This window comes from Wasmannia auropunctata, unplaced genomic scaffold (genome assembly GCF_000956235.1).
Source record: "Wasmannia auropunctata unplaced genomic scaffold, wasmannia.A_1.0 LD334208.1, whole genome shotgun sequence".
Lineage (NCBI taxonomy): Eukaryota > Metazoa > Arthropoda > Insecta > Hymenoptera > Formicidae > Wasmannia > Wasmannia auropunctata.
The window spans coordinates 763,882-780,015 of record NW_012028682.1 but is presented as its reverse complement, the minus strand read 5'-3'; the positions used below and the strand labels follow the sequence as shown (position 1 = coordinate 780,015).

General features: G+C 37.2%; 3 protein-coding genes across 5 annotated transcripts in view; 2 read left to right on the top strand and 1 right to left on the bottom strand.

Annotated features, from left to right (window-relative positions):
- Window positions 1-2,177: 2,177 nt before the first annotated feature.
- LOC105459145 (RNA pseudouridylate synthase domain-containing protein 4-like) lies at window positions 2,178-5,428 on the top strand. 3 transcript variants are annotated; one of them, XM_011704923.1, is made up of 5 exons: window positions 2,178-2,264; window positions 3,378-3,691; window positions 4,275-4,470; window positions 4,550-4,736; window positions 4,817-5,428. In XM_011704923.1, the coding sequence occupies exons 2-5, from the start codon at window positions 3,487-3,489 to the stop codon at window positions 5,342-5,344; spliced, it is 1,116 nt and encodes a 371-aa protein (XP_011703225.1). In that variant the 5' UTR covers window positions 2,178-2,264; window positions 3,378-3,486; the 3' UTR covers window positions 5,345-5,428. The 3 variants fall into 3 exon arrangements, with proteins under 3 accessions (XP_011703225.1, XP_011703226.1, XP_011703224.1); XM_011704924.1 differs by lacking the exon at window positions 2,178-2,264 and adding an exon at window positions 3,061-3,189; XM_011704922.1 differs by lacking the exon at window positions 2,178-2,264 and having other exon boundaries at window positions 3,198-3,691.
- Window positions 5,421-6,276, bottom strand: LOC105459146 (39S ribosomal protein L34, mitochondrial). Its single transcript, XM_011704925.1, has 2 exons — window positions 6,142-6,276; window positions 5,421-5,698 (listed from the first exon to the last, which is right to left on the bottom strand). The coding sequence occupies exons 1-2, from the start codon at window positions 6,180-6,182 to the stop codon at window positions 5,476-5,478; spliced, it is 264 nt and encodes an 87-aa protein (XP_011703227.1). The 5' UTR covers window positions 6,183-6,276; the 3' UTR covers window positions 5,421-5,475.
- Window positions 6,277-6,419: 143 nt separating this feature from the next.
- LOC105459147 (thrombospondin type-1 domain-containing protein 4-like) overlaps window positions 6,420-16,134 on the top strand; it is a 72,807-nt gene continuing 63,092 nt past the window's right edge. Inside the window, exons 1-3 of the mRNA XM_011704926.1 lie at window positions 6,420-6,655; window positions 6,785-7,027; window positions 11,398-11,601. The gene's annotated coding sequence lies outside the window, so the exon portion shown is untranslated. The remainder of the gene's footprint in view (window positions 6,656-6,784; window positions 7,028-11,397; window positions 11,602-16,134) is intronic.

Below are 16,134 nucleotides of genomic sequence, written 5' to 3'. Positions count from 1 at the left end.
TACGAAAACAACGTAATTAATAACAACGAACCAAGGGAAGCAGACGAAGTATTACAAATTCAAAAAACTTTTTGAAAATCTCTATATAGGGATCTTGATCTTCTTAAAATATGTATGAGAATTCGACCACACTGAAAACTTAGAAAATACAGAATAATATTTTTTATCGTAAATGTAAATTTTACATATTAATTTGAAACAAAAAATGATACTTGGGCTCTTATATCACTTGACAAACTCCTAACTTCTAATAAACCATTATGTTATAAATGGCTCGATCTGTTCGATGCAGTATTTTTGAGAGGAGAATATGTAATAAATACATGACACAATTAGTTGTAATAAATGAGCAACGTGCAGTAATAATGCAGCTGGCTATATACCTTGCATTTGACTACAAAATGTCAAATGTCAATGCTGACAAATACTGCTTGTCAAATGCTAACAGTTTCTACTCGTATAGAACGGATTGCTCGTTCTCTCGTTGGGAGAGAAAGAGAGAGAGAGAAATAAATTCCTCATTGTGGCCACGGATACGCGTCAGAATACAGATGCGATAGGCTAGTTGGAGAAGTGCTCGCTAAAATAGACCCGCTTGTTTTCACACTGTGCTTCCTACACGTTGCTCCTCTTCCCGCCCTTCTACATATATCCATCCTATTCTCTTATGTAGAGAGTACATACGGGAGCTACGAAATTGCACAAAACGTGAGTTAGTTGAAGTAGTAAAAATATATATACGGTCAGGGCGAATAAAGAGATCCGTTTGTCTAGTTCGCATTCGTCCCCTCTTCTCCTCCACCCGCTGGAAAGCGTGAACGGTCCCTTTTCTCGTGCTCAACAACGTGCTCTCCCCGTCCGCGACTTTTTTTTCCACAATCTTCGCAACAGGCCACGGAATTTTCCATAGAAAGCAGAAGCTCGCGCGCCTTACGTTGTGCATGCCTATTTTTGCGTGCGAACGAGGGGTCTAGGAGTCTTAAGAGCGCGGCTCTCTGAAAATAGCAGGTTCAGCGCTAAGCTCGGACCCCGCGGGTCCGGAGCCGCTGCTGGGTCAGGACCGGCTTCAGGTCCGCCGCTTCCTCCGCCGGCGACGTCGATCCGCACCGTGCAATGCGACACGCACGCGAGTCGTCGTCATCGTTGTTGCAAGAGAGAGCGGAGAGAGAGAGAGAGACAGAGGAACACAAGCTCATTTCCGCAGGAGAGCGAGGGGTCGTACGTGGCTCGTTCGCTCGTTCGCACGCACGCACGCACGCCTCGTCCGTGCCGTGTCCAAAATGGCTGATCGCTAAAATTAGCGAGCGAACGAGTGACACGAGCGGAGAGAGGTTATGGCATCGAAAGAAAAAAAAAATTAATTGGCGATTCGATCGACGCTGTCGATTAACGCTCGAGTCGACGGGGTCGATTGGATCGCCGCCGCCGTCGTCAGGTCGGCGGATCTTAATTGAACATGTTGCTAAAATTCAAGGAATTCGGGAGACGGAGGGGACGAGGGGGGGGGGAGGAGGGAAACTTACCTCGTTGTCGAAGTAAAGTCATATAAGATGGTATCGCCCTGCTGGACGGCCGCTTTCTAGCGTGAAAATCCTCCGCTCAGGGGGAGCCGAGAGTCGAGAGACGGAGACGGATCGCCCTTCCTGCCCGAGGAGCAATCCGATATACGTGTCGCGCGATGTCGGGGGGGTATTCCGCGCTGCTGCCGATCCGACCGAGAGTCGAGTTTGTGGCGATGTGGCTTCGCTCGCGCGCGCGAGAAGAGGAGAGCGAGAGATAGAGATAAGGACAGAGCCGGCCGTCTGGTGCTCTCTCCTGACGTCGTTGCCACCTCCTGGTTGCCTCGCCTGGCGTCGTCGACGAGAGCGGAGCCGGAGTTCACGCTGCTCTACCGGGGTGTTCGTGGAATCGCGCGGAGAACACGACGGCTCTCGATCGATCGGAACTGAAAGAGACGTGAGAGACGAACGAATGGGCTGGGCACTGGCCAAAAATACTACAAGTCACATTCGCTGCGCGATGGCTACTACCAAACTACCGCCTCTGCTGAACCAACTGAACATAGCACTGAGCACACAGCCGTGAGCCGCGTGCGTCGCGAGCGCCGCAAAACGTGGCTCGTTCGCGATGATTCCACATTGCACCACATTGCACTATACATATACATATATACACATATATACAAAGTATGTATTTGTCATATTCACAGCCGGTATATGATCGTAATCGTCGTGTTATTGACAATCGACCATGAATTTTTCAAGGTAGTCACCGTCAAATATATACTATTAAAGTCGACTTATACATATATACAATACGTCTACAAAATTTTAGAATAATAATAAATCATAAAATTAATATTGTTTCAACTAACCATCCATAGATTTTGACAGTTATGCAACTTACCAGAAGAATTGTCGGTTTTTATAATAGTACGGTCACATATTAACTCTATCCAGTACTACGCCGATATTGACTGTCTCTCTCTATAATTTCTCTCTCGAGCCTTTTGCATGTACTGGTGTTATGAATTATGAAATAAAAACTACGACCGTCTATATTTTCATGTGAATATATATACTGATTTTATAATGTATAGATGGTTGCAGAGACAATTTATGCTTGTAAATAGCAGTAGTAGTTTGATGATGTTCGATATGTATATAATTTAAAAACTTTTTGATACCTGCAGGTATCGTCTTTTGTTTATATTGTTATACCGTTACAGTTCGATGATAAAAGTTAACCTCGAATATTATTATAATTAAAGTAGAGACATACAATAAGAATTTTCAGAATTTTAACGTTCTTTAAATATTTTAGGTAGACAAAGTTATAAATAAGAAGGTTTTTATCACGTATAATAACTTTACAATGCAAATTACTGCAATTAAAATGTTCACATCAGTTTACAATAAAAATAAGTACATATAAATAAAGAATAAAGTTCTTAAATATATTTTCACAATGTCAAAATGAATTTTTGTAAATTATTTTGTTTATTTGTCTTATAAACAAAAATGTAAATATTTTTTGCAACCGTTAAATAATTTGGGAATGAAAGGATTAAAATCATTAAAATGCAGCTGGCATGTCTATTTTCTTTCTCACATGAGTATCTTGAGATTCTTACCATTCTTGGGTAAATTAGGTACCTAAGCATCTGTCAATCTGTGTCATCTGTGGGCTGTGAGTACTACTATCTTACATCTTGTTAACAACATCGGCGCACCGCGTCCGCGTGTGTTCGCGATAAATTAATCATTGAATTTTATAAAAGGAAGCTTACAGTTGTCCCGAATTTATCGAAACTAAGTAATAAATGAACCTATTGTTCATTCTTAAATAATCAAGTCCGTGTCGTCTTGTTTCTCCAGTTATTAACGTACAGCCGCGTCGAGTTTAACCTCAAATTGAAGAGCGAGGAGTCTGTTGAGGAGATTTGTAAAAGGGACGTCTCGCACGCAAATCTGAGATCGGGAAGAGATGAAAGGCGCGATGACGATATTTAGAAATATACGGATCAGCGAGTTTGCCGCGGCGTTTCGCACCTGCTACAGAAAATATAATACCACAGAAAATTACACGACGACAAAGGAGAAGGTGGTCCATCCGTACTGTCGAATTCACCCGTGGAAATCGGAGGACGAATTTGCGAAAGATTTGCTGAAAAACATTATTTACAATAAAGGTGGAAAAATCATTCTTATACGTTCAGGATTGATTTAATAACTTGCATCTTCTAATAAAATTAAACTTTTTATTAAGCTTTTAAAATTTTCATTATTATAAAATTGATAATTTATATTATATTTTTATTATACTCATATTGTTTGTACTGCTCGGTCAATTTTGTAAAAGTTAATGAACCCTGCTTTTTGATGTAATTTCAGCATTATTGCAGCTATTAAGTGATGTTTATTTTCTTTGTAATGACCATTAATATTATAATTTAAAAAACATTAGGCCACAATCGCTTGCGTAGATTATTTTAGCGTGGTTATTTTCTTTTATCATTAGAGTTAGTTTTTTCTTGTTGCATAAGAATTTAATAGGATTAATTATATTAATTACTTTAAATTTTTTATACACAATATTTACAAGTAATTATATTTGTAATACAAAATTTTTAGTTATATTGAAAAATATTGTTAAGTTATATAAGTAATATTTATTAGAAGTAAAATGTCTGTATGTATATATATTTGTTGTACTGATAAATATGATATATATTTCAATATTTATTCAAATTAATCTGTACTTTTTTTTTACAGATGGAATAATTGCAATAAACAAACCATATGGTATACCCTTATTGCCTGGTAAGATCCAACAACGAATTTCACCAAATGTACGAAAACAAACTCACAAGATTGTAGGAGCGTTAGATTATACTGTAACAGATGCTTTGCCATATCTTAAATCAGAATTAAACGTACCGGATTTAATACCATGCCTAGGATCAGAAATGTACATCATCCTTCAATCTTCTTTTCTTTTCTTTCCTTTAAAAAAATATATTTTAAATTTAACTACAGATTATTTTTAGGTATATGAGTGGTGTATATATTTTTGGAATTAACGAAAAAATAGTCGAACAGTTAAAAACTGCGAGACACCGAACTCAGGGTAAATATAGGAAATATTGGGTAGTCACGATCAGAGTTCCAAATGAGATCAAAGGAAATTATCGTTTGGCAATGACTCTAAAAAAGTCTGTATTAGGAGAGAAAAAGGTATATCTGTCTCCATGTATATGTTCCCTATATACAAAGTAATTAATATTCACTCTGAAATAATTACATGTGCATTTCAGCCTATTATGTTGACTCAGTGGAGTAACAACGCGGTGAAGAGGAATGAAGTCAAGATAATGAACATAGATCATAAAGTCTTAACCAATTCGACACACAACTTGAGTTCGCTAATAGAAATCCAGGCGTCCGCGAGAAAGTGGAATGGCGTTAGGTTGTTCGCTTCCACTATGCTGTATGCCCCGATTCTCGGGGATAATATTCACGGATCGCGAATCCAAGAACTCATGGGTACATGGTTGAAAGTCGATCCATTCGCCGATTCCTGTTGGGATTTGCCAAAGGTAAATAAACAGCTGCTAGATCTGTTAAACGTGGCGCCAAGTAAACAAGAAATTATTCCGGCACACATACATCTGAGAAGTGTGCACCTAATCTATGGCAAAGAGCAAAAAGATATAACAATAGAAGCACCTCTGATCGATCCGTTCTATTGGACCTGCAAGCAGCTTAAGTTTAAGTTGCCGGCTGAAGCAGAGGACTCTGTTACGGATAATGTAGAAGAGTTAGCTTCTATGAAGCACACGTAATGTTAATTAACCTCACACCCATTTTTCGCTGAATATTACAATTGTAATAAAAAGGACTTTAATTAAATTGACAATATTTAATTACTTAGTATATATTTTCAAATACATTCGATCAATCGGATGGACAATTATTAATGAGACAGCACATGTTTGCCCTTCAAGATTCTTCTTTGGAGAATTTTCCTACCATTCGGTGTTGCCAGTCGTGCAAACCACCCATGTCTCTTTATGCGTTTCGTTTCACTGGGATGAGGAAAGTGATATCTCATTCTGTTTCTGACAAATGTTAGATTCCATGGACTCCACACCACAGGCGTCGCAGGCACTATTGGCGAAAGTTGGTTCGAGGCCCGTCTGCAGATATTAACAAATGCTATGTTACATAATGTATTTATATTTTGTTAATACTTAATTGTTGCGTTATATTTCAGATTATTGCAAATAGTAGATTTTAATCGAAAAAAAAAAACAAATTTTGCATTTTTTTAATATCAAACGTTTTTAATTCTTAATCCATCAACACGTTTACTGTCATGATTATCAATGACCGACATTGAGTTTTCCACTTGTGTCACACTGATCATTATTGACGACAATTATGTGTGTATAACATATAATCATACTTGTTTAATTTCATTGGTTTTTTTCTTTGCTTACAAAATAATGCATTTAACGTGAACGGAAAATTAGAGAATACACACGACGGCGAACGTGTTGAGAATTGACAATACGCGTAGAACACTGCAAAAAAATATTAATTTTACAGATCGAGAGTAGAAAGAAAATTTGATATTTACGGCAGGGATTGAAATATGCCCGACATCAATTTGCCAAACATGTTTTCACATTGCAGGTGTCCGAACGAATTCACAACGTAGAATTTAAGGTTAAGTACGCACGATGCGCGCGCGCAACCGAATCACGTCGACACATAACCTCTTTGCACGCAATGATGATGCAATCGACGTCCGACGAGCTCCGCCGGCGAAAATCGCCGAAGGTTTCCGACAGTGTGAGTGTACGTACTATCGAGTGGCGTACTCTGGCAGAGCGAGAGCTGGACTAACTGGAGCGTCTGGAGCTTTATGATTTTGATTATCGTTATTGCGAGTGACCAAATAACGTATCCGCTAGAAATTCTGCGTCGTAAAAAGTACGTAAAATATAAGTACTATCTACAATATGATTATCACGGTTTTCGTTTCTGAAAACTGCAATTTTGCCGTTAATTCAACCTCCGTAGATTTTTAACCTCGAATATTGCGGCGATATCAAAGTAAAAAGAAAAAGAAACAGATAGCGACAACAAAGGTAAAATATATATGGCTGCCGCGTTTTTTTTTCAATCAGAAATATAATTGTCGGGATATAAGTGTCAAAAGTAAATGTTTCAAATAAATCTTTCGAGTGTGAGATATCGAATTCGAATATATGTTTCAGAGGCGGGTTAAAATATTTTACGCCTCGATGGGATCTCTTCGCTGGATGCCTGTCAAAGCTGGCTTGCTTCAATCGGCCTATTAGCGAGAACGTGTTCACTGATTGACCTATTCTGGGGTTTACAATACCTCATGGGCTGCCGAAGCCGAAGGGCGCAGCAGTATTAGAAGTACCAGTGCCTTCGAGCGACGGGACAACGGGATATATCCTCGGCTGTTTGATGACAACACGCGATCCCGAAAGGTACAAAACGCCCGTCCGACAAATTTCCAAGCTCACAGTTGAGTGAAGAACGATTGTTATTGTTATACGGGATAAACGGAATTATAAATTATTAGGATGAAACATATGAAATATGAACCTCTTTGAAATTGAATAGATTTTGACTTTACTGAAATTATCTCTACACTTGATCTTCACGTTATTATAATAACAATCGGTCTATAATCTCATTGAATTTTTCCACTTTTTATTTGATAGAATGTTGGACGCGGTTTAGTCTCCGAAAAGCTAGCTGAGGTACGCGGTTTTAATCATCCTAAATGATGAATTTTTTTCGAATTTTACTGCCGTTTGAATTTAAATCGCGAGAAACGTCGAAGTTTATTATATGCAAAAATTGCCTTTTATTCAAATTTATACTGTATTGCTAAAGTATACATTCGATGATTTAATTTTATTAACTGACGATTAAACTGAAGGCAAAGTGAACATATTCGCAATCGCTTTGTTTAGAATTTTAGAATGACATTTCTAGATACATTATGTGAACATAATCTCTTCACGTAACATATTTATCCGATTTTAATTTTATAAAAGTTTTAATTGAGATTGTAATATTTTATTGCAACTACCGAAATTATTATTTATTAAGATTGTTTCTTGCGTAAATTATATTCTAGAAATTGAACAGATCTTTATCTGTCTATACTTGAATTTATTAGATATACAATAATTCGTGTAAAATTCTGAAAATAATTATGTAAAATGTTTAAGCTGGTTGCTAGTATGCCAAAATTTTTTGCAGCATTGTTCATTTTTCATGCTTGAGCGTCCTACATAATTATTTTCAGATCTGTATCTATATTTCAAATTTTTAGACACTTTAGCAAAACTATTTTTTCCGGGTAAAAATGCCGCGACTAAGCCACAGTAACAATGAGCCTCGATCATGCATTAAAACCACTCCCTCAGTTTCTCCGTGTCGTGTCCTCCGACTTCTCCCCTGGAGAGATCTTTCTATCGAATGCGCCCCGTGGTGCCGACCTACCCCATCGGCAGGATTGATCTCGCCTCCATCTCGACGGTAATCGAACTGCCGTGACCCCGTTGACACGTCGCGTGTAACAGACGCACGAATACGCGTGCATCCATGACGTCATCGTCTCACGGTGGTTGTCTGATTTCGAGCCCACGCGAGACCTGTCCCGACTTGATTTCGGTACATTTTGGATTACATTATTTGAGATTTAACTAGAACTTGAACAACCGACATTAAGCTTTTATAATTAAAAAAAAAAAATAGTGAAAAACGAAAATTTTCCAAGCTATCGTAGTTCGATAGTTTGGAAATATATTTCCTTTATCAAACATGGGAATATGTTTGAGACATATCTTTTTAAAAGTTACCGAGAAACAAGTTATTTCCAATATTACGGTTTTACATAAATGCCTCAAGGTATAATAGCTTATCGTCCACCTATTGACAAACTTCCCGTCTCCCATTCCACTTGTTATAAGTCTCGCGTAGTTGCGTTAATACAAGAGTCGTATCGGTATCGGTCGATTGTCAAGTAACGTATAACGTACTATCCCTATGCTACTCGTAATCTATTTAATGAGCGAGTTAATACGATATCATCGGGGTTTGGTTACATGGGAAAACGGTGCATGTACTTGCCGTACGAAGGGCGCGCTTAGGCACTAGTTAGACTGGACTTATCCCGTGGGTGGATATACATTTTTTATCTGCGCTCGTGATGGAATCGCTGTGACCTATTTGCTATGTCACGTGGAACGTACACGCGACCGTTCCTCGAACGCGCGTACACGCATCACCGAATATATTATCACGTATGTCTCGTTACGACATCGATTAAACACGATATGGTGTGTGTATGTATGTGTGCAATCGATGCTGCACGGGAAGAACGACTTTTCTAAAGTATTTAAAAATTTAAATAGATAGGCGGATCTGAAAATAATTTTGTAGGAAACTCAAGCATTAATAAGCAGTACTGCAAAAAATATTGACATTCTAACGATCAGTTTGAACGTTCTACGTAATTACTTTGATAATCCAACAAAATTATTTTTAGATCTAATTAAATTTTTGAGATATTTCTGTTTACTAATTAAAAATATTTACTAAAAATTTCTCAATCTATATACGATTAATTTAATATTTTACACAAATGTTGTTGTGATACTGTTAATTGCTATTTTATTGGACAACAGATAAATTGAGAAATATTACTTTATTATTATAATTAGTAATTGAATTATCGCTAAATTGGTTAATGCACGTTTTTATTAGAATTAAACGTCTCCAACAATATGCGAGAGCGTTGTGCAGAGAACACATCGAAGCAAAGGGAACTTTCTTCCTTTTTAATTATTTCTCTCTTTAATTATTCAAGCACACACAGAGAATCCCGAGAAAAAGGCAGCTATTATTAACGCGGAACAAAGAGCGTGGCTAGATCTCTTTAATTTTTTATATTAGGATTTACTTGAGCTATAGGGCACATAATTCTCTTGTATATATAATCGAAGAAAGACAAAATAATGTATTTTTATACACCGAGGACGAAAAACAGCATATAATTTTTTAATATAACTTAGTTAATCATTATATATATATAAAAGTCTTAAATTTAATAATTTGTTTATCATTTTTTTGCACGTATCATAATCTGAACTTAATTTTTTTCTGTTAGTATTTTTTAAGAAATGAGTTAAGATAGGGCTAACATTATCGCACGAGAAAAGTCCTCGTAGTCTATCGGGCACCCGGTATATTTTCAACTGTCAGTTGACAAGGTACAGGATGCGCCTTTTCCGTTGCAAGAGTTCTGAACCGGCACTCCCATCCTATAGAATTGCGCTCAATCGTCCATCGATTCAACATGAGCGTGTCATAGCGCCGGCCGACTTATTATCGATTGGTTTGCATAACTTTTTCTTATTACACAGCGTGATGTACAATCGTCTGTACTACTGTGCGTAAAACGTACTTAGCTGAACATTTTATAAATTCTGGTATCGTATTTTGGTTGTTTCGAATTTTAACACAATTTCACCAATAAGCCTCATCTACATAAGTCGCAAACGCACAACGCAAACGTGGAGGAAAAAAAGAAGGAAACGTAAAAAAAAAGAAAAGAAAGAGAGAAACGTCCGCGTTTGCAACTAATTATGTAGATGGGCCTATAAGGATATAATGAAGAAATACTAAGCTAGACCGTGCGTGCAAAATGCTTTTTTTTGTTTTCAACTGCGAATCGGTTGAATCTAGAAACGGCCGGGATGCGGCCTTTGACCGTGACACATGCATCTCTCAGCGACGATTTACTTGTCAAATAATTCTTCGTACGACCGCGGGGCTCGCGATTACCGCCAGGGCGTACGCAGTAACTTATGTGCATGCTTACGTTACGTCGTCGATATTTCATTGCGCTCGCAGTCGGGTGATAAAAACGTGCGGTACCGAAAAATATTACGACGCTGCGAGCATGGCTGCGCTTTGTGGTCCGACCGAAGTTCGGGAGAAGATCTTAGAATACAGAGGAAAACGTAAAAAATCTATAGAGTTGAAACAGTCACACGAGATTTGAAAACGTAAATAAAATTAATCTCATTGCCAGTTATGTTGTGTTTCTCTCTGAATGGTTCTCGTGAAAGTTTGCAAATTATAAAACTATTCACATAATTTCCAAGAGAAATCAAATGCACGGAATTAAAAAATATTTGAAATGTGATCACTGCCAAGTGATCCAGTTTTTGCGATTTGGCTTACAATTTTAATACATCAACAGGTTACACGTGCATCTCTTTAATAAATTGATCGAAATTTTATGAGTTATTTTTCTGATATAAAGTAGAATTAAATTTGAAAGAAGAAATAACGCCACATATATTTTCGACTCTTTTATAATTAAAGTATTATTTTTTCCAATAATTTTTTAAAAATTTCGTCAAAATCTCTTCAGTTATCAATATTTCAAACTGTGCACGATTATATTGTCTTTGGAAGAGGACGTAAAATTTACATTTAAGGCATTTACGTAAAGTTTCAGCCGCTCTTTCTCATTTGTCGTAATATTTTATCATTCACACGTATGAGGTTTTTTTTTATTAATCCCGTCGTTATAAAGAGTAATTTCGCGCTACTCTGTTTATGGCTATACAATTCTCTATTCAACTGCGCCATGAATCGACCTTTCGCGCCTCTCGCCCCATTTTTCCATGGAGCCTTACAGACGTTTTAATGCCGCGGTTTATATACGATGCAACATCCGCCCCCTTCAGACACAGTATACCGATCTCATTGTGTCGACCGCGTCGCATTGTCAGCGTGAAAAGCTCTTTATGCGGAAGTATATCTTGAAAAGTTCCAGGTACGCATCACAGCCGGGCACGTTTCTACGAGCTCTACCATGCGGACGCGAGAAGAGAGTGTTCGCTTCGGACTTGCCCTTTGTCGAAGGGGAATCACCGAGCCCCCTTCGGGAGACACGTCGGAGAAAATTCGACCGCGGAAATCTGACTCTGAACGGGCAGCTCACGTCGTAGGAATTGTCGTCTTTCGTCAGCAGGTAAGCTCTCAAACGTTATCGCACGTCCGCGCTTTGTGACAAATGGAGTGGAGTATTTTATGAAAATCGACGAGTTGACAGGCGACGAATGACGGGAATCAGATCTGTTAGTGTTGGCGACATTTCCCATTTTCTTTCTTCCGTTTCTTTCTTTCTTCCCTCTCGATAGATGTGCAGCATAAGGAGGAAAATGAATGACATGTGCGCATCTTGTCTTTGACTTTAATAACAATTTTCAAGACATACGTAATCGATAAAATTAAAGGTTGACTCGTATATACGTTGGATATCAAAATTGACAATAAATTCTAATAGCGCTTTTTTTTAATATCTGACAAAATGTCTTTTACGCCTTTTTTTTTTAAATTTTTAACGTCGAATACCTTTCTTTGTTAGTGATTATCTTTTAAATTATGAAGCACAATTGATTAGAGGGTAAAATACCGTACAGAACATGCCGTATATCCGTAGTTTGCATAAATTTAGCTGCGTTAGTATAATAGAAGCGTATACGATGTAGCCTAGGAAGTGCCGCTATAGTATTAACGATAACTTGCAGGGATTGCTCTGTCAATTCGTCGAACTTAACCGCTGCACCGTCTTATTATAGATACGCGGGTTGCGCCGCGGTTTCGTGCGTTTCAATCAGCGCACTTTGATCCATTCGTCGAGTAGAGTTTCATGCTACCAGAAGCAGGAAGGTAGTAAGCATCTCTCAGTAATCATTCGTAGTTGCTGCCGGCATAAGCGTGCGCATTCGACGCGGCAATTACGGCGCTTTCGAGCTGAAGAGCGCACTCGGCGTGTCTAATTATGTAAATTGCGATCGAGTCAAATTAATTAACTCCGCCGACTAATTGAAAGCACCCGCTGCCTGATCGATCGATCATGGAGTCCGACGAGTTCCGCGAGATGTATTGACGATGAGAAGCGGGACCGAGTCGCCCTTTATCTCGTCGCGATCAATCGCCTTCGCGATCTCGATCTCGCTTCGCCGTAGACAGTGGCGCGATTTCAGTTAATGCGCCACATAAAGGTGGCTTGATGGCCGGTACCGTGCCAGTGAGATTATCGCAGTGTGGGTCCTAAGATCGATCGCCGATTTGTGTGTCAAGCACATCTGTCGCTGTGTCGTGATTGTCGCGAAGATTGTTGTATGAATTTTATCGTGTAGCACTTAAATGAAGATATGAATACTCAATAGGAATCTTTCAAATAATATGCGTGTACGTGTGTGTGTCTATTGTAATTCTAAAAATCTCCAGTTAAAAAGCAAATTTTCACCAGGAAAAAAACTGTATAAACGCTACAGTTCTTGAACTGCAGTAAATTAGTGGTTTCCTTGGAGCGTTTCCACTTGTCTTCTATCTTTCGATGCTTTTTTCGACACATGATGAAAGAGAGTACGCGCGGACGAAAAAACAAAGCGATTTTGACCCCCGGCGTGAAACGATTCCCCGAGTCCTCCCTTGAATCTCTGCCCGCGCGTAGGTAATTGCATGCACGCGGCCGTCTCGTGTAAGCCGATGCATCGCGTGGGCGATATACAGCTTCACGGATGCACCAGAACGTTGGGCCCCGTTACGTGGGCGGAGGAGAGACAGGAGGAGCGGGAAAACGTATTTTCGATTTTCCAATAAATCTCCATTTGAGCGTATGCGCGCGCATAACCGCGCATTTCATTTGCCAAAGCAATTTCATAATGACGCTTGAAACCGATGATTGCCCGCAGACCGGGCTCTCTCGTTCTACCTCACTCTCCGTGTATTGCCTTTGCCGAGAGATAATGCGTATAAGTAGAGCGGCTTTAAGCCGGAGCATTACCGTTCACGACGAAATAACAGTGATTACGTTGCCCGCGATATAAACTCGCGACGCCTATCACGATCGAATAGCGAGAAGTAAAAAGACATTGAACGTGGATATTATATCTCCAAATATATCCAATTATCACAAAGATATAAAAATGGTTTTAGAGATAAATACTGTTCGAAATAAATTGTAAAATTCCAAAACATGCACATATTCAAAATTGGACGTCTTTAAGATGTCTTATATCTCGATTTTAAACATGTATGCTGTCTGGGATACGTCAGTTTTGAATTTTGACGTAGAAAATTTGATTTGACATTTTATTTTTTATTTAAAAAATTCAAAGTAATGAAATGTTATTTTTTATAATTATTTTTAATTTTCAAAACAAATAAATGCGTAAAGATAATAAAAAGTAAAATCTTAATCTTAATTTAACCACTAATTTTCAAAATATCTTTTTGTTTTGGTCCGTATGTCGCTTTATTTGAGATTATTGAAATTTTTGATTCTAATTTATCATTGTACCTTGCCTAGTTAAAAAAATATTTCTCACTATTATTTTTTAAATATTTTTTGTAATATGTAGCGCAAGTCAGGCACTTTACATCGATTTTTAATTCGATAATTGAGTTGCATATCTTCTCATTATCGCATTTCGATCGGCCGAGAACTTCGATAACTCGTTACACGACAGACACTTGATCGTATTTATGTACAAGTAGGTAGTAGCTGATATCCACTAAGGGATATTGATTTCCATACTTTAATACGTACGGAGAAAGTACGAGGGAGCCGTCCGGCACGCAAATCTCAAATGTGCGTAATAAACGTAACATAGTATCCAGTACGCTCGGACTAATGCGATATAATTTATCAAAACAATTTTTTTCTACGGAAAGCATAACTCGTGTGATAAACCCTATGAATTACAGGTAGAAACTATTCTCGCTGCTGTTGGCCTCTCATATTTTATACTTGCTACGTGAATTACAACAAATGCCTGTTCACTTAAAATAAATCACATTCTGTCACTATACCTTACGTAATATATGTCAGGGCACATACAAAAATTTAATCTTACGATTTTGCCAAAATTAAAAGGGATTCGCAAATTTTTATTTAAAGTAACAGTTCCACGATTTTAATGTCAAAATACCAAAATAATTGTATTATAAATAATTATTAATTCTTTCTTTTTTAAATTGATTTTATTTACGTTTTATTTTTAAGATCTTAACAATTTATTTGGTAATAATTTGATAATTAAATAACAGTATTTCCCTCCGTTTAGAAACAACTTTCTTTTAGTCTTTCTTAAACTTTCATTATTCGAATATAAATGTAACATTATTTTTGAAAGAGAAACTGGTTATAGTCTTTTATAACCAAACGAATGCAGATAAGACGCGAATGTAGACGTAGTGATGTTTTTATCTATATGACGTGCCGTGCTAATTTGTTAATGGGACATCCTGGCTGACGCCATATCGAGCGATTTTTTTTAATCAGTTTTCACCGCACTGATATGCGCTATTATTAGAAAAACCTTCAGAAGAATGGCCCGGTCATTGCACGATATTATCGAGACACATAAAAAAATTGCTATCGACAGTGACTGTCTCGTACAGTCTCATATTAAAAAAAATACATACATACTTGACCGTGGCCAATTCATAAATTCACTTAAACATAGTCAATGCTAGTATACTTAAATATCCGCTTAACGAATGCGCGCTTATCGAATACACGTCAACGTCAATACAATTTAACTTTTAAATTCGTCTCGTTGATAACAAAATAAATCAACGATCATAGCAACAGTGTAGCTAGTAGAACAGTAAATATCTATTAAAAATAATACTAAAAATATAATTAAAAGAAAATCATACACAAAAAATGAAAGAAAATATAATTTTATTTTTTTCTAAAATAATTAAGATTGCAACACCTTTCTGTTAGATTAATATAAAGTCCAGTAAAATTGATTGAATCAATGTAAATAATATTAACATTTACTGTATACTAAGTACAGAAAATATATGAATGATGAAATTTTTTTCATGAAAGATGCTGCCATGTATTTTTCTTGAAGCTGAGAAGAGCGTTTTCAAAAATAATTGACATATAAAAGGAAAGAAATATCTGTGTTAGAATTGTGTGAAATATTACTTTATGAATTAGTTAGTTAGATATTACAAATTTTTATGTACAAACAAATTATTAAATATTTCTTATTAAAACATCGAATTTCCGAAATATTTTCAATTTAAAATAATTAAAAAATTAATATTTAACTGTATAACCAGTCTCTCTTTCAAAAATAATGTTATATAATTTTTGAATAATGAAAATTTAAGAGAGACTAAAAGAAAATTGTTTCTAAATGGAGTGAAATACTCTTACTTAATTATATGCAAAAACCACGTGTTCTTAAAAACTTGTATACTCTTCACGAGTGTGCGAAATGAGTTTATTTCGAAGACATAAGATAATGTCGGAAGGCGCGTCTGCAAAACGAGAGAAATGCAATAATGTAAACATCTCAAATGATAATCCGCAGATGCGAACGGTCCATTCAGCTGGTCGTTTACATAAAACAGACACAGTTGAATCTTTTTCATTTAAGGTTCTAACTAAACTTTCAGCTAATCTTGACACTGTCAATGCACGAGCATAATCGTTGCTGCGTTATTGAAACAGAATCCGTACAGGATGCTG